The 23,004-nt window shown below is 35.6% G+C and overlaps 1 protein-coding gene across 8 annotated transcripts in view; it reads left to right on the forward strand.

Annotated features, from left to right (window-relative positions):
• NEK1 (NIMA related kinase 1) overlaps nt 1-23,004 on the forward strand; it is a 41,940-nt gene that overhangs the window by 15,565 nt on the left and 3,371 nt on the right. For 4 of the 8 annotated variants that reach the window (XM_083861158.1, XM_083861159.1, XM_083861157.1 and 1 more), the window contains exons 12-31: nt 628-687; nt 823-870; nt 963-1,034; nt 4,006-4,187; nt 4,270-4,401; nt 8,115-8,217; nt 10,556-10,639; nt 11,173-11,256; nt 11,754-11,846; nt 12,873-12,968; nt 13,470-13,643; nt 15,095-15,163; nt 15,247-15,478; nt 16,565-16,717; nt 17,393-17,578; nt 18,171-18,291; nt 18,493-18,575; nt 19,499-19,716; nt 20,277-20,431; nt 21,290-21,501. In XM_083861158.1, the coding sequence (XP_083717284.1) occupies nt 628-687; nt 823-870; nt 963-1,034; nt 4,006-4,187; nt 4,270-4,401; nt 8,115-8,217; nt 10,556-10,639; nt 11,173-11,256; nt 11,754-11,846; nt 12,873-12,968; nt 13,470-13,643; nt 15,095-15,163; nt 15,247-15,478; nt 16,565-16,717; nt 17,393-17,578; nt 18,171-18,291; nt 18,493-18,575; nt 19,499-19,716; nt 20,277-20,431; nt 21,290-21,501 (2,557 nt within the window). The remainder of the gene's footprint in view (nt 1-627; nt 688-822; nt 871-962; nt 1,035-4,005; nt 4,188-4,269; nt 4,402-8,114; nt 8,218-10,555; nt 10,640-11,172; nt 11,257-11,753; nt 11,847-12,872; nt 12,969-13,469; nt 13,644-15,094; nt 15,164-15,246; nt 15,479-16,564; nt 16,718-17,392; nt 17,579-18,170; nt 18,292-18,492; nt 18,576-19,498; nt 19,717-20,276; nt 20,432-21,289; nt 21,502-23,004) is intronic. The other 4 variants (XM_083861161.1, XM_083861163.1, XM_083861164.1 and 1 more) reach the window with 4 other exon arrangements.

Below are 23,004 nucleotides of genomic sequence, written 5' to 3' on the forward strand. Positions count from 1 at the left end.
TATAACCTACCAAATCTTTTCTCCAAGTAAGAGAATCTTAATATCTAGGCACCCTCAAAGAGTTACTGTAAAGAAAAGATTGTCATGAAGACTGATACTACCAGAGAAGAAAAAATTAGGACAAAACAGATTTAAAAATCACTGTGTTCAGCTTTTGAAGAGCTTTTAGTACAGGATGAACAAGTATCCCTAGATCCTAGCAGTGCTTTTCACTACAAACCTCCTGAATAATCAAGTATTTTAAACCCCATTTAGTGCGCACTCAGTTGTGACTTAAAGAATGTTTTCTGATAGAATTTTTGTCTCATTCTGGCACTGTGCTGTCTAATTTGAAGTTTGACCTTTTATGCAGGCATTTACAATCCCGCTGACGAAAATTATTCCAGTAGAAAAAAGGAGAAAAATGTTTGAGGTATCATGAAATCATCTGTTTTCAAACTGAACAAAAGCAAGAATGGCAAAATACAACCTTCAAATCTTTCCTCCTCATCTTTTTTCCCCAACATTATATAGCAGTGATTTCTTTTTTTTAATCTTCATGGACATACACCAGCAATTGGATCAATAACCCGACTTGACAGAGTAATGGCTCAGTAATAAATACCAAACTATATGCTTATTTTTCAGGAACCTTCAAAAAAGAAAAGGTTAGAATTGCCTGAAAAAGAAAAACGCCAGAGAGAGCAGGTAGACAAGAGTCTTCAGATTTTTCTTTGTTCCCCCATAGTAATTTTAATTAAATACTTTGTGGTGTGGTGTGTAAGAATACGCAGTAGTTTGATTTCCCAGTTCCTTAACATCTTTAATCCTTACACATTGCAGATCAGTTTACCGAAGGCAGATGAAATGAGAAGATTGGAAAAAGAAAGGGTAAAATATGTTTAAAATGTGTTAAGAGTGAACTTCAATTTTTACTGAGTGGTTCCTTGAATTTTGTTTTCCTGTATTGTTTTCTCCTTCAGATGGAACGAATAAACAGAGCCAGGGAACAAGGATGGAGGAATGTGCTTGGTTCAGGTGGAAGTGGTGTTAAGGTTGGCAGCAGATGCAGAAATGTGGTGCAGTCTGTTCCCCCTACCTTTGATTATATGAAATGGTTTTCTCTTTTCAGAAAGACCTGCTCTTGGAGGTCAACTCTTGGGGCTGTCCATTATTAATGTGTGGATAACTTGAGATAGACTATAACAGCTCCTCCCTAGCCTTTTGAAGATTATATGCAATTTTCATTTTTAGTTTTGCCTAAATTTCTGAATCTCTTCTCTTTCTGCCAGTAATGGTTTTCATGCACCACTTTCTTATTTCCACACCTGCTTTTGCTGCTTTTCCTGTGCTGACTGTTTTGCATGAACAGCTTCTTTCACATTCAAGTTTTTTCTTGAATTTTTTTGTTCACAGGTTTTCATATTATAGTAATGGACCTCATTCCCAGTATTAAACACTTGCTTCTAAACATTCCTTGTTATTTAGCAACATAAGTTTTTCTATATATCAATAAGATGTTCAGGAGGGGGGTAAAAAATTCTGAGTAAATCTAATTCTTTTTTTAATGCACTGTGCTATTTAGCCATTCACTTTGTGCATAATATAATCTGATTCCTGTGACAGTTTCTTCTTCCCTATTTGTGCGTGTCATAGTTTCATGGAAACATAACTGTCCTGGAAAGTGGTCTCATCAAGTTAATTGAATATAAGGGTCTGGGTACTTTCATCAGACAGAGCCAGTGCAGGAATTTAAGTAGCGCTATGATGTAAATCTATCTGACAATAGGAAGTGGATTGAAACACAGAGATTTGTTGTGGTGCTAGTGAGTCTTACAAAAATACTGGGCATAAACATGCTTAGTAGGGTTTTTGTAAGCATTCTTTGAGCAATAAAGTCAAAATGGGTAGAGGTTTTATTGCTAGTCCTTGTACAAAAATGAGGAATACACAAACACCAACCAGGTTACAGTACCTGCTTATTAAATATTTCAAAATAGATATCATCTTTGGATGCGTGCCATACATTATATAAGTAGAGCTTAAATGTAAAAGCAAACTTAAGCATACCAGACTTTAAAAACTGCAAAGTGCTGATTTAATAAAAAAAACCCAAAAAATGTAATTTGCCTCCTATGTTGTCCTCCTCTCCCTCAGGATCACACTGGCAGGCACCAATACATCCCATACAACATTATGTGCTTGCATACTCACATTTGGATGAGGGCTGCCTGTGTTCCTGAACACAGTGTTTCTGATTAGCTCAGAGAGTTTTACTGTGAACATGTGAACTGTTCTGTTGTAGCTCCAGCTGCAATCTGTATTCTCAGTTATCTCAGGAAGCTGAGGCTAGTGAGTGTGTCTGTTTTCACCAAGTGTCACTGGTGAAACATCACTGTAGGTGGAAGAATCATTGAGATGTCTTCTTCAAATTGGAGAGTTAAGTACAAATCATGCTGCAGGCTGCCAGTTTACCATCATTTCAGGTTTCCATGTACTATTAGAATATTCTTCACTTAATTATCTTTTTACTTTGTCCAGCATGGAAGCAATATATCCAGCAACTCCCTGACAGTGCTGTTGAATAGCATTCTTTGAGCTTTCCAATAACACAAGCCATACAGCCTCTCACAAAGGCACAACAGAGTCATGCACTGCCTGACTCTGTCCACCTGGGGGTTTTTTGGGTTGGTTGCTGGCACCCGTTTCTGAGGAAAAGTAGAGAAAGAGGTGGCAAGTGTTTGGCTTTGTGCTTGTGGTTTTAATAGGAGCTGTAATAGTCTGTTCTTCAGACTGTTGGTGAGCACCTGCTTCATATCATTTGCCTAGAGAATGATGATTGTTCTCTGGTATTTCTTTAGATTTTGGAAACTGAACTGTAATAATGATAGGTGTCTAAAGTAAGACTTTACCTTTTATTTGTAGAAACTATAGTCTTACATACTTATTTTTATTCGGGCCAAGAGTCAAATATGCAGTCTACCTAAATAGATTTACTACTGTCATCTGGATTATGGGGAGCCACTGATGGGCACTGAACAACTGAAACTCAGAATGTGAGATAAATGCCATTGTCAAATATAGTCTCTTCAAGAATTTCTAAACCAGCAGTCTTAAACCTGTCACATCTGTACTCATCTGTTTGAATTTATATTAAATACTTCAGACCACTCTGGAAGGAAGATTGACATTGTTGTTAAAATACATTCCATAGATTTACTTCCATGGGCTATTTGAATGCTTCTCCCAGGTGTAAAGGAAACCTTTCTATGCATGTGCTGACAACCTTAACCTTGTTTTGCCAGTTTCACATTTTCTGCATCCATCCTTGGCGATTACTGTACATAGCTGCTTGAAACTTTTTTTTTTTTTCATTATTTTCACTTGAAAATCCTGCAGGAATTCTAATGCTTTGAGAATGACAGGGATAATTTGCATTAAGCAATATCTTGTGGTAGGTGTTCCCCTGATCTGAGCTTTAGTAGAGAAGCATCTCAAGCCTAGTGATGGAAATCAAGTTACAGATTGGTGGCAATGGGGATTCTCAGATAAATCTGCACTTAGTGCTATTCAGCAAACTTAGAACTGTGCTCAGCTGTTTCCAGCTTCATGAAAAAATGTGTGTTTGGCTATAAGTCACTTGTCACTACTTCAGTTGGAATTGTAACACTTTTTTTTGCTAAAACTTTGATTTTTACCATGTAATATTATCTATCTCTGTTTACACTTCAATGGAGTAGTTTTCAATGACTTTCAAAATGTGTGACAGACGGCTCATGTATGACTGGACTATTTTTAAAGGAAGCTAAAATGGTGTTTTATTCTGGATTGCTAACCAAAAAAAAAAAAAAAAACCCTAATTTATCTTGTAGTTCATTAAAGTAGGGGCATGCCAGGGATAAAACTAGGAGCAATTTAGAATTGTTGCAGAATATGTTAATATTACTCTGCTGAAAAGGTAAAAATTGGAAGAGCCTATTAAAACCAGTATTGGATATTTCTGCCCCTACCCCTTTTGGTTTCCAGGCACCATATTATGTCGGTGGAGGTGGTGTTGGTCCTTTCCCTATGTCTTCCAGAGGACGCTATGAACACTATCATGCTATTTTTGACCAGATGCAACAGCAAAAGGAAAATGTCTTCAGAGTAGCTGAAGAGAGGGAAGCCAGATGGAGGGCGAGACTACAAGACCGAGGAGTTGTTGAAAGGTATGGCCACTTTCCATTAGAAGTTACACGTGTTCTGCTTTAGACGAAAGTAACGAAAGTTACTGTGCGTATTTATCTACAGAGGAATTCCACCTGGAACACGTCCAGGAGTTCCTAAGGGACCTGCAGGTCATCACCATTTACCCGATGTTGGTGCAGTTAGGAAAAAAGGGAAAAGATTGAAGGAGGTGTCTAAACAAGCCAATGCAAACAGGTTGGACTATGATAATCCGTGGATCTGTCCCTACATGTTAGATTCTTGTTCTGTGTCTGCTTTCATTTAGTAGTTGAGCATGTCTCCAAATCACTTCTATTCATTGGTATTGTCCTGTCTGTTTGTGTGTTGGTCCCTCACAGACCACAATTCTTTTAGTCAGTGGAGATCTCTCACAGTCAGCATTGTGATTCTGGGTCTAGTTGAGCCAGGCAGAGCATGGCAAAAATGAATAGGATGGGAACACTGGAGTGCCCAAAAATAGAACTTTAATGGTGGTTCAATCACAAATGCAGCGACCATGTAGTTTGGGAGGCAGCATCTGAAGACCTGGGGGTGTGGCTAACTCTAACAATATATGAGGCTATCTGGGGGCAGGGCTCCAATCCTGAATGGGGATTAGGGGCATGACTTTGTGTCAAAGGTCCCAAACCAAATGAGAACTGGAACTAGAGATGTGACCTATTTTGGAATGATGCCATTAGCATTCTAATTTCCATATCCCACTTCCCATGGTCTCAGGTTTATGGTTTCTGCATAGGCTACCTGGACTAAGGTATTACTCATCTCAGCTAGCTCAGTTGCCACGGAGCTCTTGGCTTTTCCAATAATGGAAAAAATAGTTTACTAAGCAAATGTACCTAAAGTAGATTTCAGACAAAAATGTTGGCTTAACGTGATTGTAGATAACATCATAAGCCTTCTCCTTTGCTTTGTTCATCATTCCACTTTTTGTGTTACCTGGCAAGATGTGTCCTTCTCCCATCATCTTATTCTTCCTGCCTTCTCTGCACCTAAGTGTTTGTAGTATTGCAAAGCATCTAGAATGATCCCAGAATTGCTGGCTCCTGTTTATTGATCAGTGGAAAACTTATAGGAGCTTTCTTCATTGAGATGTGACTGTCAGGTGTTATAATGGTGTGCAATTTTATTCAAATAGTGAATTAGAAGATATAAGTCTAATTACTGTAAATAGGGTACTTTTATATTTAAAAGGATTGTAAGCAAATACTGATTTTCTTTTTAATGTTTTCACTCTTTCAAATAGCTTCTTCAAAACTTCTTTGCTCTCCTTTAGATCTTGTAATATTGCCCAAAGAACTGTGTTTGCAGTTGTGACTAGTAAATGGGAAAATACCATTTTCTGGAAGTTCAATACTGTTAATGTTACTAACTGACTTTCCTAGAGGCACAATTTTTCTCCTTCATTATTTAAACTTCTGCAGAGCCAACGATCTGTTCCATGGAGGAAGAAATAAATGGAGTTAATGTGAGGAAAAGGAAGTCCCTAAAGAAACCATTTATTCCTGTAAACTAAATTAATTCAATTTTATGTTCTAATATAATATGTACTTGCAATTATAGATTTTTTGCTATTTTAAAATATGCAGCAATAACATCATGTTTAACACTGATATTACAATTCTGAAAGCTCCAGGATATATTTTATATTCTTTATAGTAGGTTGGACTGTTGTGAGATAAATAAAATTCTTCCTGGTACAACCCAGTACTGGAAGGTATCTTTTGCCAGCTGTATTTAAATGTGTTTCCTCCTCTATTTATTCTCAGTGCTTTGCACAAAGCGCACAATCCCCAGCTCTTGCCTAGATTAGGAAACAGTTTGACTCGTACATTTGAAAATATTGATTATATTTGTCTACACCTGGATAAACTGTTTTAAATGTTTTAAATAAAAAATGAGAGCAGCTATAGCAGAGTGCTGTAATTTATAAATAACATGGAGACTGGGAAGAGAAATCAATTCAGTATTTCTCAAATACATGAATTCGGAAGCACTCAATGAAAACACTGTCCAGAAGTTTCAAAATAGGTAGAGATTGGTTTTTTTTCTTTGTATAAACTGGATTACTGTTAGCCTTAAACTGAGGTGCTAGGAGATATTTCTTAGCATCTTAAATGTGTTAAGAATTTGTATTTTACCTAGAAGCAATTTTATTATCATAGCCAGCCTAGCTCTATTTCTGTCCTGTACTTAATTCTCTCAGCTGAAGGCTAGTGTTCATGATGTTTCACTCAATGAAAGAATTTAAATAACAAAAATTTTCTTAAAGATAGTAAGTTTAGGGCATATATTGAAGAAGCTGAGAAATCTTGAAGTTGAAGTCTTTCTCATTGTACTACCACTATTGTAAGCTAAGTATATTCAGTGTCAGCAATCTTGAAAAATTGTCTCAGACAGAAGTGCAGCCCAGAAGGAATCTAGTTGAAATGTTATAATAAAATGAGTCACTCACCTTTAGAGCAAGAAAAAACATTTTCATAAAATATTGAGATAAGTTGTTCCTGTGAATTTGGTTTGAGACAAATAGGATTGTCTTGGTTTAGGTTTTTTTGGAAAGACCTCTCCTCCAACACTATAGGATTCATAATGTGTGACAAACTTCAACTGCATTGACAGGGCTTTGCACAGATTTCACAATCCACCAATTGAGTTCATATGGAATTAAAAGTGAATTTGGTATGTGTACACATAGATTGGCAAGTGTTTGTTTATTTACCAGTAACACCTGTGTGGATTGTCTTGCCTTTTCAGAGCAGTGTTTGTTTTATTGTATCAAAGTAGTTTTATCTCTGTCTTTTAATGAATTGTAGCATGTGGAAAAAAAAATCATTTCCTTTTTGATTGGGGGGTGAAGGGGCAAAATAATAAAATGCAAATATTTTAATTAGCTAATTAATTATGAATTACTGGAGCTTCCTGTTTTGCAAAATTATTTTTTCTTTAACTGCCTCAGCCTAATGGATTATTGCTATCAGTATATTCCAGTTTCTTCCTGACTATTTCCAAACCCCCAATAGTCCTCAGTTAAAGGAGGCTCGGGGAACCTTGGAAAGGCCTCATCATTCTACCATTTGTAGGATATCTCATACCATTTCTCTGTGGTTTGGTTTTATTTTGGTACAGAGCTTCTCTGGGTCCACTTCTAACAAATTTGTCAGAGTCTGGTTCCTCTATGATCTTACAAATGTACTCATAGAGTTGCAGGATGCTCAGTTAAATGTAGCCTTTTTGTCTTCCCAACCAGATCCCTGACCTGGGGTGAAACTTGTCAAAAAAACAATCATCTTGTTATGGCTAATTCTAGGGTAGGAAAATTCCTTCAGGGACCCTTTGAAAACAAACAAAAAAAAAAATCCCCCAAGGTTCCCTAAAAGGAATTGCTAGAACGCTCTGAGAATAGTAGCACTGTAATAATTCCCTAAGTGGCAGAAGCTCTTACTGCAAATGTAGGACAGTCTTGAAAAGATGTCACACTATTGACCTTACTGATTGGCTCATGTGATGAGTTCTTGCTCATCTCCGAGGGGAAATCTTGAAGGAGTCTTCTTTTTCACAAATTATAACAGTAATGAAACAAGCTGAGACACTTCCAGAAGCAATCATATCAAGATTGTGTTTTGACATTCATTTTTGTTTTGATGACAAGGATCTGGAAGGACAACAATACAGTATTTTGAATTTATTTTTTCATAGTTCTTCTCAACTTTAATAGTTCTTTTACTAAGCCTATTTTCCTCCATTTTGTGGAAGTGTGACTTGTATTTTGGCTGATGAAAGGCATTTTTTGAAGATGCCTTACTCATATAAAGTTACTTTTTTCCCTGTGCGGGGGGGAGGACAGTGGGGGTGGTGGTGTTTAGTGTGTCATATTTCAGAGACTTTCATCTTGCTGTGTTGAAATTACTCAGGCAGAAAGGATGGATAGCTGCAGATAGAGCAAAGCAAGTTGAAGAATTCTGGCAACGAAAGAGAGAAGCCATGGAAAACAAGGCTCGAGCTCAAGGACACATGGTATGAAATCTGGTCTTCCTGTGTGTATTACTGTTTCAGCATGCTTTGTGAGTCTTTGAAGTAGCATCATAAGTAAAATGCTGGCTTAATATTTTCCTTAAGTGTTGAAAAAAAGAGAGGGAATGGGAGATGAGTTTTCTGCATTTTGTTGCTCATTTTAATAAAATGTAACATGATTGCACAGTGCATTTCTCATTACTTTAAACTTATTAACAAAGGAAATTATTTTTGTTTGCATGTGTTTAACTTGCTGTTGTGAATTCTAGAAGATTCATTTACATTTTTTGCTGTTTATACTTTGGAGTTGTGGTTAAAATTAAACTTTGTGTTATACAGTAGCTTGAATCAAAAATGAAGTTTAATCAAACTGATGCAGCTAATGGTCAGACAGAGTAGTGCATGCTAGGAAAACACATTCTGCCTATTGAAGAGGTATTATAAAGTCATCCATGTCTGTCAATGTTGATCTTTATAAAACCTTTACTCTTTAGAAATTAAGTAAAGATATTGTCGTAAAATGTTCTTTATGCTTATGGTTCTAAATTCAGTATTCCTTTAGGAAGTTTGTTCAAAACATATATTGGAAATGACTATGTGTTTTGATAACATGGACGGTTTTATTTTTTGAGTGCTTCTCTGCACTGTTCATATGCAATTGTGTGACAATATTTTTGTCAGCTGCTGAAATTGAACTGTCTGTGCTGCAGTAGCAGTGAGAGGAGACCAACTGAAGATTTATAGAAGCATCTCCTGAATTATACCTGATAATCAGATTATGATTTAAAGCCAGATCTCAATGTCAGGGATTATTTCACTGACAGTATCAATTCTTAGTATTTTGATTCACTGCTTTGATGATGAAGTACCCTTAGATTAGTATATATGTTTTAAAACATGAGTCTTCCTCTCTAAAACCCTGGTTCTGTTTTCTAAAACCTTCACGACCAGTAAATAATTTTGAAAAAGATGAGCAATTCTTGGCACTACCTCTTCTTGGACAAGTTGTTAGTAGTACCTACTTCATTTTCTTGCATTGTTGACATTGATATAAATTTATGGGATCAGTTAATTTAAGATACCCAACTTTCAAGTTAACATTTCTCAGTTTTCTCTAATGTGTTCAATGAGCCTAAATGTTTCATTCTTAGATGGTTCCCATAATAAAGCAGGGAGGTCACTGAACAGTTAAGAAAAAGTAACTTCTAGATGTTTAAGACTTATAACTTGAAGCCAGAGTACCAAATCCATTCTTGGATTTGCCATTGAAAGCAGAATTTATCGACAGCTTCCTTCTATTTGTGCAGGACAATAATTTGACTAGCTGGCAGTATATAAGGCTCCTGTTTGGACAATGTTGATCTGAAAGGAGAAATCATCAGCTAATAGTCAACCTTTTGTCCGATGGCTGCCAGTAATTTACCCAGCTTCTATTAAATATAATTGCTGTCAATTTTAATTTTCAACTGACACTCTAAATTTGACTCACTAATTGAGTTGATGGTACTTTCAGACATCTGTTTTTTAGGATAGCTGCTGACCTAATTTGCTACTACACTGTAGCTGTGTGGCATTGCAAAATACGAGTCCTGGTCTCTGAAAATTTAATGTAGGCAGATGAGTAAAATGAACAATCTACAAAAAAGAAAAGCAGTTGTTAAAAATCTTGCTTCCAGTTTCTTTCTTAAGAGCAGTTATATAAATCGCCATCAGTGATGGAAATACCTAAAATAACTTCAATGCTAGAACAAAGAACAATGAAATTCTTTCAATAGTGCCAGTAAGCTTTTGTAAAGCTCAGGAACATGTATTAAAAAGTTTAAAAAGCCCCAGATGTTTTCTGAAAAGATTAATATGGAAAATATTCTGTTCTTTTGGGTTAATGGTCAAGCTGAAACCAGCCTTCATGGAGCCTTTATGAATGTATAGGAACTACTCTTCCACAAAATGGTTCCTTTAATTTCTTCTCTGACCCCCTGGTCACTAAACCACAGAAGTGCACTAATGTGTTATTTCCTTGAGCTATTAATTTTTCTCAATCTGAGAGATTATTTAACCAGAACATTTGAATTCCGTCAATAACTCACTGGAGTATTTACCTATGGTTGTCTACACACGAGGTTGAGAAAGCTCTTGTCTTTGTCTCTCTCTTTGGCTACTCAGAAGTTTTAGTTACTGCTGTCACATGTTTCATGTAAGTGAAAAAGGCTTTTTGGTTAACTTCAGAACATCTGCAGATCTTTGATGGATTTGATTTCTTATAAGTGAACAGTTATTGGATAAAGCAGATCACTTTCCTGCCCCAGCCACCTTAAATTTGATACCATTAAATGGCAAACAGGGTACACTGCAAAGCGTGGCAGATACCTGTGGAGGCAGGTCCATTTCTGCAAGAGGAAGGAAATCCAGAAACAAGGAGGAAGAGGTATGCTTGCTGCATGTTCGCCACTTTGCTCATCACAAAAATAGCACTATTTTGACCTTGACTGTACCCACTTTCCCTGCATGGTTCCATCTGTGTAACAAAATTAAAAGACTTTATAGATTTCTAGGAAATAATTTACTGTTAATGTCGATTGGGTGTGTTTAATTATTTTGGATTTTAAAATAATTAAAATAATAGTTGCTTACGTCAGTCTGTCTCAGAGAGGTTCTTGAATTTGATACACATAGGTATCACTATATCCTAATCCTGTTGTGATAAATGCAACCTTTCCTAGCTTTCAGTAATGTAAAATGTAGTTATAATTACTAGTACTAACAAACATATATTCCAATTTTCTTTATTTTCATTACATGAGAATTTTTCTGGAGGTTAGTAAATGCTAATGAAGTGATTACAATAATATTGGGGGGTGGTTCACCCATTTTCTTTTTTTGTGGAATCTGATATTATAAGTTAATTGTACTGGAGAGAGTTTCCATAGAGCTGAAACTTGTGTCCTTTCTTTGTGTTAGGAATATTTGGCAAGATTGAGACAGATCCGGCTACAAAACTTTAATGAACGTCAACAGATTAGAGCAAAACTTCGTGGAAATAAGGTTGGTTTAAAAATAATCCTAAATACATATGGAAGTTGTTTGGGGTGTATTCTTTTACCCCTGCTGGAGCACTTTTGTTCTAGGCAGTTTTATATAGAGATATATATTTTAGACATATGGTGAAAAAAACTGGAATTCAAGAGCATCAAACCTTTCTTGCGTACCTCACCCACAGAACATGCAGCAGTGATGAGGGGTAGCAGGTGAGAGCCCAGCATTGTAGACCACTTTCCTTTCAACAAGAGGCACATTAATTTTTTCCTGACTTATTAAAGCTTCATGTCTTTTAAAACCAATCCTCCCTGAAAGACCAAACAGATAAACAAAACCCCCACTGATCTCAGAGATGAAGCTCTGTTCAAGTAGACATTGCATTTAAACAGGGAGTTACTTAGTGAAACTGACCTATGTTAGTCATACAGTCAATTAAAATATTCTGAGTAGGCACTCGTATCACTCAGCTTTTAAATACATGAACTGATGATAATTCCCTGAAGACTTTCACTTTGCAGAATGAAGCTGCCAGTTCTGATGGACAGGACTCCGGTGAGGAGGCAGAATTGAAACGCAAGAAGATAGAAATGCAGAAGGTAAGCGTGGAGTGGGAGGAGATGGAAGTTACTGTTGTCAAATATGTTTTATATCTCATGAATGTTCTTGTATTTCGTTTTGGTATCAATAGTTTCTTCATGTATCCACTAAATGGTGGGAGGTTACCTGTTTGAGCAAACAACTCTGTTCAGCTGCTTTATCTCGGCAGTTTTAAAACATGCTGAGACATAGTGTAGTCTAGCCTTTCAAGTCAAGGATTTTCCCTATCCCAGCCTTTGAGATATATCTCTAGGGAAGCTTTAGTCCTAATGGCAATTTGGTATAACTAAAACAGCATTTTGAGACTGAAAGGGTAAGGAAAATACCTTAGACAGCAGCTTTATTTTAGTTAAAGAATAAAGGAAGGCAAAACTCATTAAATGGGCTGACATGGGCTATGTATGGATTGGAGTGTGAGTTATATAACCCTATGATGAATTACATTTAAAACAGATGCATTTCACAGAAATCCAATGTTTGAATAGAACTTTATTCCATGTAGTGGTTTTATATCAATAACTATTTCACAATATTATACATAGCAAGTATTGCTCTTTTCTATTCTATGATTTTTTCCACTCATCATTTGTAAAGTACAGTGTAAAAACAAGCTAACCTTGTGCCTAACCTGAAAACTGGAGATAAAACAGTGATGTTTTTTGTGTTTGAGTAAGTTGGTAAAATTTAAACTGAATATTGAATATTTTTTGATTAATGCACTTAGCTTCAAAGCAGAGAGTCTAAACATCACTCTGTTTAAGATTATAATATGCACTAAAAATACAACTGTGCAAATCAAGAATTAAATTTATTTAATTAAATTTGAGGAGTTGCCATTATTTCAGCATAAAAGATCAGTTATTATACTTGTGTGGTGATTTTGTCAGTGGAGTCCTCCTTTCACAGTCTATACAGTAGTGAGAGAAAGGGAGATGAGTAATCCAAGACTATTCCTCCTTATGATGTTCCATGAAATAGGTTGCTGATGATTTTATGTTGGTCTTTTCTTTGCTTGTTTACTGTAGGCCCAAGCAAATGCTCGTGCTGCAGTTCTGAAGGAACAGTTGGAGCGAAAGAGAAAGGAAGCATATGAAAGAGAGAAAAGAGCCTGGGAAGAACATGTAAGAAAATAAATCTGTTACCTGCAGTCAAAGTATGTAGGGCCATATCTTTGTATAAATAAAATCCTATACTGTGATTTTTCAAGACAAGTAGTTCTGAAAGTGGAGAGAGTATCTTGTATCAATCAGAATTCCCTAATTAGAAGCCTAATCTAAAGCTATACCTAAAGTCTTAGGTATGCTTGCAGGAAGACTTTAAAATGTCAAATCTAAGAATCACTAGGATTGCCCCAACTATTAATGGTCTATTAATGACCAAAATTTATTCTTCTTTTACTTCTGTGTGCTATGGAACAAGAAGTCCAACTAGTAGTAGTATGACTAGAAAAAGCAGGATGTAAAGCTGACAAACTGGAAGTGCAGTGGGTTGTTGTCTTTTATATGAATGTGTGGCATTATTGTCCTTTTGTAAGGATTACATGAGCCTAATTGATAATATTGTGTTAAATCTGCAAAGTATTCAAGTTAATTTTTGATTTTTTTTTAATTGAATCTATACAGCTGGTTGCAAAAGGGGTAAAGAATCCTAATGTGCCTTTTCATGTGGAAGCTGTAGAACATAGTCCTGTGAATGGACTACAAGAGCCTGGAGCAGCTCTTCCTAAGCCACAACATCCAGTGAAGCCTGGTGTACCTGTCATCTCCATGACTTCTGCTTTGAAGGAAGTGGGTGTGGTAGGTACTTTTGCTAAGAGGGTAAAATGAATGGAAAGGAAATAGATACTGGTTGGAAAGAGAATATCGAGAAAATGTTCAGGTTAGGTAGAAAAAGATCGTTAAGGACATTTTTTGTTTCTAATTAGGGAAAAGAAATCTTAAAAAAAAAGAAAAAAAAAGAAAAAAGAAACCAAAGCTTGGAAGCTGTTGAAACATATCTGTACTCTGAAACTGAAATTCTTGTTTTGAACAAAATAGCTTATGAAAAAACCTAGGCTGCGGTTTCCATTTTGACGAGGGGCAGTTATGTTTAGTCGAAGAAGACATCAATTTCCAGCATTTTCATCAGCCTTTTGAAGAGAGGAGTTAATGAGTTGGTTACTTGGAGGAAGTGAGCAGATAAATTTCAAATTATAGAATTATGTTATATTAATGATTGATTGTTTTCAGTGAGCTTGAATGTGCCTAATATTACAGAGAAAACAAAGCTTAAGATTCTTGAATCTGTTAGTGCTGTCTCTTCTTATTGTCTAAAAGAGCATCTTAATTTCTATTTTGCATACTCTTGGTCCTGATATTGTAAATACTTACATGTTTCCCTCAACTGCTTTATGTTACAATTGTGAAACTGAGCAGGTGTGTGTAACCTTGTACAGTTCAAAATTTTAAAACAATCTGTGTAAATTTGAATGCTAGCTTTTGTACTTTTACCTAATCTGTTTCTAAATTTCAGTGTAGTGTAGTACTTCATACTGCATTCAACCCTGAAGGCTATGACTATGGGAATAGAGTGAAACTTACAATAAAGAGCATATATACAATGTAATACACTGAAAGATGTCAGATGATAGCTGGAAAAATAAATCATGACAAATACTAAAATCATTAGCATATTTTTTCTACATGGACAGTTTGTCTCACAGTATTGTGACTATAACAAACTGAAAAATAGTGCCCAGAGCAATTGGAAATGGACAATATGTGCCTTGTACACAAATTATAAATTCTACATTTTTGCCTGCAATATGTAGTTTGCTTATTTACGTGTCACTTAAGTTGTCTCTTCTCCCTTCCATCTTTTCTTCACAAATTATCCTTGACTCTGTGTTTGCCACTTTTTTGGTTCTCTTGTGGAATTACTCATTTGTAGCATAGGAATTTGGTGGCATTTTGCTGTAGAGGTAATTTCTGGCTTTATCTCTACATGTTTTGTGCTCTGAAATCTCGTTTATCTGTTTAAATTGAGTGATACATTTGCTCATCAGTTTCAGATAGTGATTGGTTCAAAGATGGAAGGTGCTCTTGAAATGCTGTCTTTGGGACAGAATAAAACAGAATAATCAAGCATTCTGTTTGAGTCTACCTGCAGTTCTCATTGGAAAGGTTTTATTATGTCTATTACTATTCTCCAGATCATTTTTTTCTGACATGTCCTTTTACTTTTTATTTCATGCTTCTTTGACTTAAAGGATGAACATGTAATAACTGTTGTCCAGGAATCTGAGGAGGAAATAAAAAAGCCAGATTTTACAACACAAGTATGTCAAATTATATATAGTTTCATTTAGGTATCCTTTTAAGAAAGGCACTATTTTAATACATATGTTGGTCCTTCTTTCAGAACAAGCGAGACATTCTGAGAAGATTAAATCAAAATCTTAAAGCTCAGGAAGATGAGAAAGGAAAAAATGAGAGTAAAAATACCTCTGAATCAGCTGGATCTGAAGATGGTAAGGAGCAACAAGGTGACCAGCCACTTCTGGGAGATCGCAAAAAATGGGAATCTGGGGCATCTGAGTTGGTCGTTCCTCTAGCTCAGTTATCGTTGGAAGAGTCTCTCTCTGGAACAGAGTGTAAGTACTTCTCCTTTTTTTTTTGTCACCTTGGTATTAGTAAATCAGTTTGCCATCTTAGTGTGTGTTTTTATAAACCAAGTATTCTTTATTATTATCATCTTGTTATCAGTTACATGTCATCCTCTTCTAAAAAGTGTGTGGTTCCCTTAATTAAGAAATGAGGCACAGGCTGAATAGTTAAATGGGCCTGCAGGAGATTCAATAAATAATTTCATAATTTCAAAAACAAAGAGTTACCTAATTAAATGCATGGTTACTTTCTTTGTGTCTTTTAAATAGGCACTAATTTAACAGAAAGAATAAAAAGCATTTAAAATATATGAAAGTTTCTTACTTAACTTGAAAATCCTGTTATGTTATCAGTAGGAAAAAAAAAACTGAGTTTTTTTTCGCAGTTTATATCTGTTATTTCTGTTGTGCCTTTCTTAGCTTTTTCCTTTCTTAAATGAAGACTGTCATTCCAGATTTTCTAGTTGCCTTCTCTGATCCTTTGGTTGGAAGCCCTTTTTCCTGGTTTCAGTATATCTTACTGAAAGTTTGTTTCACATTGTAGAAAGAAATAATCACTGAGAATGTGACAGATTTCCATCTATGCATAGTAGTTTTATAGTGCTAGAATGTTAGAAGATCAAGAAATTTCTTTTACTCTGTTTTTCTTTGTTGCTTTATATCCTGTTTTCCTTGGAGGGATAATTAACAGAAATAAATGCCAAAGGGGATAGCAAGACAAGAAACTTTCTAGTTTACCATTTCAAGTGAAGTTCAAGACCATTCCATGCCAGTGTTAAATATCTCTCATACTGCTTTCTTTTGGAGTGCCTGAATTTCTGAAAAGAGCTACTGTGGCTGTTAAGTTGCATATGTCAGCTGGTATCGAATAACTCCTGTTATTGATTGGAATTGGCAGAAGAAAAACTCTAAATAAAAAGTCTTTAGGCTGTATGAGTTAGGGTGAGATGACATGAGTTCTGGCTTTGTAGCCTTTTTAGTTTCAAGTTTTATGGAGGTTGTTTGATTGTTTATTATATAGAAAATGAATAAAAAATTCTAATTTAGAAATATTTTTATGTCTGTGTCCCAAAGGTCAAACTCTGGGGGAAGTAATTAAATTAGATATTGGTGAACCTCACAGGAAAGTCTGGGGCAAAAGCCCTACTGATTCAGTTCTGAGGATCCTAGGAGAAGCAGAGCTGCAGCTGCAGACTGACATACTTGAGGAGCAAGAGGAGATAAATGGTAAGCACAGTGGGTAATTATCTGCACTGCAAGTGTAGTGAGAGTTTATCTACTGAGAAAATTTGAAGTAATAGGAGCATATCCTTATATTCTCTCTTGCTTTCTACTTCTGGGTGTTGTCTCAGTTCTGAATGTAAGCACAAGCTGATACTGGAGGACACCAAAATATTTCAAACTCAGTGAAGTGGTAAGAAATTAACCAGGGTTTGTGCTGAAAGGATCTTTGTTTTGCTGAAAAGTTTAAAAAATTAAACTTTAAAATTAAAAAAAATTAAACTTTGCCTTTTAATGGAAACAATACTATTTTTTGAAACAATGTCATCATCTGAATATTGCATTAGATGCTTCCTGTAACCTTGTTGGCAGCATGTGACTTACCATATCAGTTGATTTTTTTTTTTCCTGGTCAACTCCTGCCCTTCTTTCTTTTTAAGGACGAAAGGAGTTAAATTTATTCCAAATATAAACTTGTACTAATGATAATGTAACATATGAAATTCAAACTTTAATATTTCTAGCTTTCTTCTCTATAATAGATGTACTAAAAGCATGCAAATTTTTCTTTCTGTTTTCCTTTAAAGAAACAAAAATTCCCAAGTTACCTTATTAGCCAGTGTAGTTTACTATCCAAATATGGTAAAGCACTGTTTGAATAATAGAATAATTTTCTATTAGGTACTGCAGAACTTCTTGAAGGAGATCATCAGTCTTCATCAGAGGAGAAGGAAGAGAAGGCTTTTTCTCCTGTTGGAGCTCAGTCTGCAGTACCAGTTGCTGTTACGGAATCTGTCATGACTGTACCAGAAGAATCTCAAAGAACTGGACCCACCTTGGTACAGAGAAAACCTATTGTGCTGGATGGTAACTCATTTCATCAGTAATTCTACTTAAAATCTGTTTATCGAGTGCAATAAGTGAACCAATAATCCTGTTTACTTTTATATCTTCCCATAAGTAATATGCAGTTATTTATTAACACATTTTAGGTAGGACCAGGTGCTTTCTACACCTGTTTGTAATCTGATTCAGTAATGTATTTAGTAAATTTCCAGAAACATTTTTTGTGTGCTTGTAGAAAACTGCAGAGTACAAGTAGAATCCTAAAGTGCTTCAAATTTTTTGTTGTTAATTTGGTGGGATTTTGGTTTGTTTCTCCCCATCAATTGTGCTGGAATCTTTTCCCCTATATGATACCAGCATCCTTTTGATCTCTGGGGGCATGTTACTGAGGTTTTTAGAAGACACAGTTCATTGGAGCTTTAGGATACTCTACTGGCATCAGAAAAAAACCCAAAACTTTTAGCTCTGGGATTACAAAACTTCTGCTGTTTCTGCAAAATGAGGAAAATTATTAAAGCTAAAGTATTTAAGTGTAATCTTAAAATGTATATTCCCCCATCTTTTTGCTTGATTTGGATTAATTTTTAATAAGGTAAATGGCTATTAATTTTAGAGCCTGATGATTTGGAAGCAGAGGTGCTGGAAGAAAAGGAAGATAAAATGCACCAGAGTCAGGAGAATAAAGAGCTTCCTAGCACTGTTAATGAAGTGTGGGTAAAAGAGAAAGAGGATACGTAAGTACTCTCTTCTGACCTCTCTCTCCAGTTCAAACAACTGAGCTTTAACTGAGTTTTATTTGGACATGTCAGTTAAAATTACACTTAGTTAAAGCTTCATTGCTTGCTGCTGTGTTAGTTTTACTGCACTTGATGACTTCAGTAGACTAATGACCGTTTTTTACATGGTATTTCCCCTTGATGAATGTGCTATAATAGGGCACAACTTGATGGAATGAATGATGCAGAGTTGGAGAAAGCAGCACTCAACAAGTTGCAACCACAAAAGGAAGCTCCAGCAGGTCAGTGCAAGTCTCATGTTCCATGGCTTGGCAGTGTGGGGTGCTTGACACTTCCATTCTCACTGCATTAACCCCAAAAGAGCAAGTTTTTATTTATTTATTTGGTTCTTACTTCTAAAAAGGAAATTTCTGATGGATTAGGAAGACAAATTGTGGGTGTTATGTTTGTCACTTTGAAGGAAAACATGTTACAAGAAAGCTACACTGTATAGATGAACAGGACAGTGGCTGATACCAGATAGTTCATACTAATGAACATTAACTTTCTGAATGTTACAGCTTTTTCAAATGACTGTTTAGGATGTTATGAGAGCTGATTATTTACTTAATTGAAGTGTTGCTTTGTTTATACACATCTCAAATTAATACTGAGATGCAGCTCAATGTCTTAAGTGGCTGCTAATGACAATCTTTTATCTTTATTGCATAGAAGAATTGCTTGTTCTTGGAGGTCTGGGAAGTAATTTCAGAAAAAACATTGTCAATATTGCCAAGTATCATTGGTGATACTCTTGCATCTAGTTAATGATGTCTTAAGCAGACTGGATAGGTTTTTTCCCCCTGTTTCGGTGAATTATATTGAGATAACTTCAAAGAACTCTAGTATAAGGTGATAAGCAACAGATGAAAATGGATGACAGTATCAGACATGGACCGGATAATGAGAAAACAGAAGGCCTGAGAACACAAGCTATAGCTGAGGTTGTATATTCTCCAAAAGTTTAAATGAGAAAATTTCACATTGTAATTGTATTTACTAAAATAATCAAAAGTATTTTAGTACTTTTAAAGTGCTATCTACTCTTCCCTCTAATTGTATAACAGAAATTAGTTAGGCGTATTCACAGTAGTTACATTTTCCTTAAGTATCTTGGGGTTTTAATCTAGTTAGATTTGTAACAGACTTTCTTTTACCACATCAGAAACTTATCCCAGTGACTCTCAGCAAGCCGAGCCCTTATTCCAAAGGGTAATACAGCCCACAGCTCTATCAACAGCCTCACCAGTTCTGTCAGCTCAGTCTTCACAGGAAGAGTCTTTTGTACCTCGTTCACGTTCCATATCACCAGCAAGAAATAAAGGCAAAAGTTCTCTGTTGATTGGACTCTCTACAGGACTTTTTGATGCAAATGACCCAAAGGCAAGTTTAAAAAACTAAAAAGAAATACTTTTTTGTTCTATAGTATTATTCTTACTTTCTTATTGAAGTTGAATGAGGCCAGAACAGATGGCACAACTCTTTCAGCAGGTATTTTTATTTGTCTAGCTGTGTCTGCCCTGTAGTTCAGCTACACTGTGCTCATGGTGTCAGCAAGTCTCATGCAGCAGTGAAAGTCTCTGGTTTCACCATTCAGCATTCTATGTTCCAGGTGTTAGTGTAGGAATTCCACCCTTTCTCTGAGACATTACTGAGGGAATTCATGAAGACATTCATAACTTGCCCTATTTGATTTCTCCTTTTTGTGCAGTTTTTTAGAATTATCATTACCTTGCCATCATAAGCCATCACTGAACAGGGCAGCAAAGATATCTTGTCACTTCTGCCAACCAAATGATTTTTCCTGTAGGATTTAATCTACTAGCACAGCTTCTGACTGTGAAGCAGGAAGCCTGAAGAACAGTGAGATCTCATTTTAGTGTTTTGTAAACTCAAACTGTCTTTAATATTGTTACCAAACAGGCTTTCTATTGCCTTTGTAGATGTTGAGAACATGTTCACTCCCAGATCTTTACAAACTGTACAGAACTTTAGTTGATGTTCCCAGTGTAGCGGATGTGCAGCATCAACATAATCTTGAAACAGATGATACAGAAGATGAGCAAGCCAAAGAAGGACCTTCTGACTCTGAGGATATGTGAGTGTATCAAGTTTATCAAGTATTTTAACAGGCATCTTAGATCAAGAATGTTTTTGGTTAGACACTAACTGTTATACACACTATACCAGCATGGAGTTTTTACCCAGATTTTAAAAATTTTGTATTGAATCACCATTTAAGTGTTGTTCCAGAGAACTGAGAAGCTAATGGGGTATACTGCATATAATAACTGTCTGAATTTCTTTCCCAAAATCTATCCAAGGTGCTATTCTGTCTGGTGTCTACAACTTGCATTTTACTCAAACAACTCAGGGTTGATTGCTAGTGCTCTTCTAGAAATAAAAATTTCTTGAATATCTCCTTTCTTTGTATGTTCTGGGAATCTTGCTCGTTTATCTCCTCTACTGTTGTATTAGAAAGCTCTTCAAGTCCCCCAAATTCTTTCAGGGGCTTCAAAATCTGACCCTGGAATTGACTAATCCCCACAGCTTGGATAGTCTGATGTATCTATTCTGATTAGAGCTAGATCTCTTTTTTGCTTCAGACACATTTTTATCTGGATTGGAAATGTTATATTTGCCAGGGTTCTATAATAGTGCACAAATACAAGGATTTTGAAATTACATTACTAATTAAGTTGAACTGAGGGCTTAGTCTTTTTATGAGGCTGTGGGTTGTGTGTCGTGTGATACATTGGTATCAATGCTGCCCTCATGTGGGACTCAGGTCGCAAATAGCTGAGGGAGGGAGGGTGGAGGGTGTCTTTTTTTTTTTTCTTTCCCCTGCAGCTAGACTAGCTTTTTGATTTGCTGCTTAACAAAAGAAATGAGCTCTTTCTACAGGGTTTGCCTTGCAAAGTGTTAATTATCTAAACTTTATACCACATTCCTTTAGTATGTTTGGAGAGACAGATACAGATTTGCAGGAGCTCCGGGATTCGATGGAACAGTTGCTTAGGGAGCAGCCTAGTGAAGAATTGAGTGAAGAAGAGGAGTCTACTTTAAAGGCTAATGCTGTGGAATGCATAACAAATGGTACTGAGCTGGATGAAGGAGATGAAAATAACCCCAGCAGTGAAAGTGCTCTTAATGAAGAATGGCAGTCAGGTATAATTTCTGTGATACCTGTTTTATAACTTATTTATTCATGTTAAAAATTCAGACACAGAATAATGTTTTAGCTTCATTAACTTACAGTGAAGTAAAGCTCTAATTGATAGCTTTTATACATAAATTTTAAAAAATCAGATAATATTCAGACTTTCTGAATGCTAAGGTCAGCATCTAAGCATCATTCCATATTGCAAATTAAAGCTTGGCTGTTTGTTGGGTAGTGATGGTAAGTGCCTTTTTCTCTAAGTTGTCTAAAACTTGGCTACAAGGAAGATCAAAGACAGAATGCATTGTACGTCTTGAATAATTCATGGTTGTAAGTGTGAAAAAGAAATAGCAATTGACATGACTGGAGTATCTGGGATTCAGCTTAAATTACAGTTAAGTAATTTAACAGGCAGTCAGAAGGAGCATGAAATTATTGACCTTGTCCTTAGCCAAAATTAGGTATTAATGCAGTCAGACTAAAAGTGAGACAGATAAATTAATTACTGCTTTTAGCATTTTGCAATTTTATATGCACAACGTCCTGAAGTCTCATTTCTGTATTTTAGATTCTGGGGGAAATAGAAGTATTTTACACTTGCTGTAAAATTAAGTGCAATTAGAAATATAGTTAAGAAAAGATGCAGAAAATCAGTAACTCATCTAAAACAAAGCTTTTGTGTAATTTTACTGAAGAAAATTTTCAACAAATTGAACATCTAATAATACATTCCAATAATTATTATTTTAAGGTTAAATAAATTTTGTTAATGTCTTTAAAAGCAGTGCTAATGTTATACACATGGAATACTATCTGTGTTTGTGATTCTGCTGTTGTTGTAAGTGCTGGTGTTTAATACCAGTGTCCTACCTTCTAGATAGTCTGTAAGAATTTCAAGTTTCATTGCTGGGGCAGGGAGGAAGGCAGGCCAGCCTTCCAAAGGGTAACAGAAATTGAGACAAAATCAGCTCAAGATGTTAAATAGAGGATTTTAAATAACCTAATGGGGTTTTAACCCCATCTACAACTTTTCTTTTTATTTTAATGTTAATTTCTTATTGATTTGACTGTTGATATTGAATGATGGATGTGATTTGGTCAGACTATACCTTGCACTAGTCATATATAAGAATTGTAAGTAGTAGAGTTCTAATACTAAGTCATGAAGTCTGTGATCTACCAGGTAATAGTATTTAAAGGTTTGATATTACATGCTCTGAAATGTATTAAGTTTTTCTCTGGTAGACAAGTTCTCTCCAAATTTGAATGCTTATTTAAGAAAGTATTTTTTCTTGCATTTTACAATGAAATTTTACATAGGGATTCTGTCTTGTATTTTTTAAAACATCCTTTTTGTTAGATTCACCTAATGTTTTACCATTATAAACCTATTTTTTAAGGTTTCTGTAGCCTATAAGCAAAACTATCCTGATTTCTCTCCTGTATCTTATTGCACCACTGGGCATACTCAATTGGCTACACAAAGGAGATGCACTTATAAAAGAACAAGG

Source organism: Zosterops lateralis (assembly GCF_965231275.1).
Source record: "Zosterops lateralis genome assembly, chromosome: 5".
Classification (NCBI taxonomy): domain Eukaryota; kingdom Metazoa; phylum Chordata; class Aves; order Passeriformes; family Zosteropidae; genus Zosterops; species Zosterops lateralis.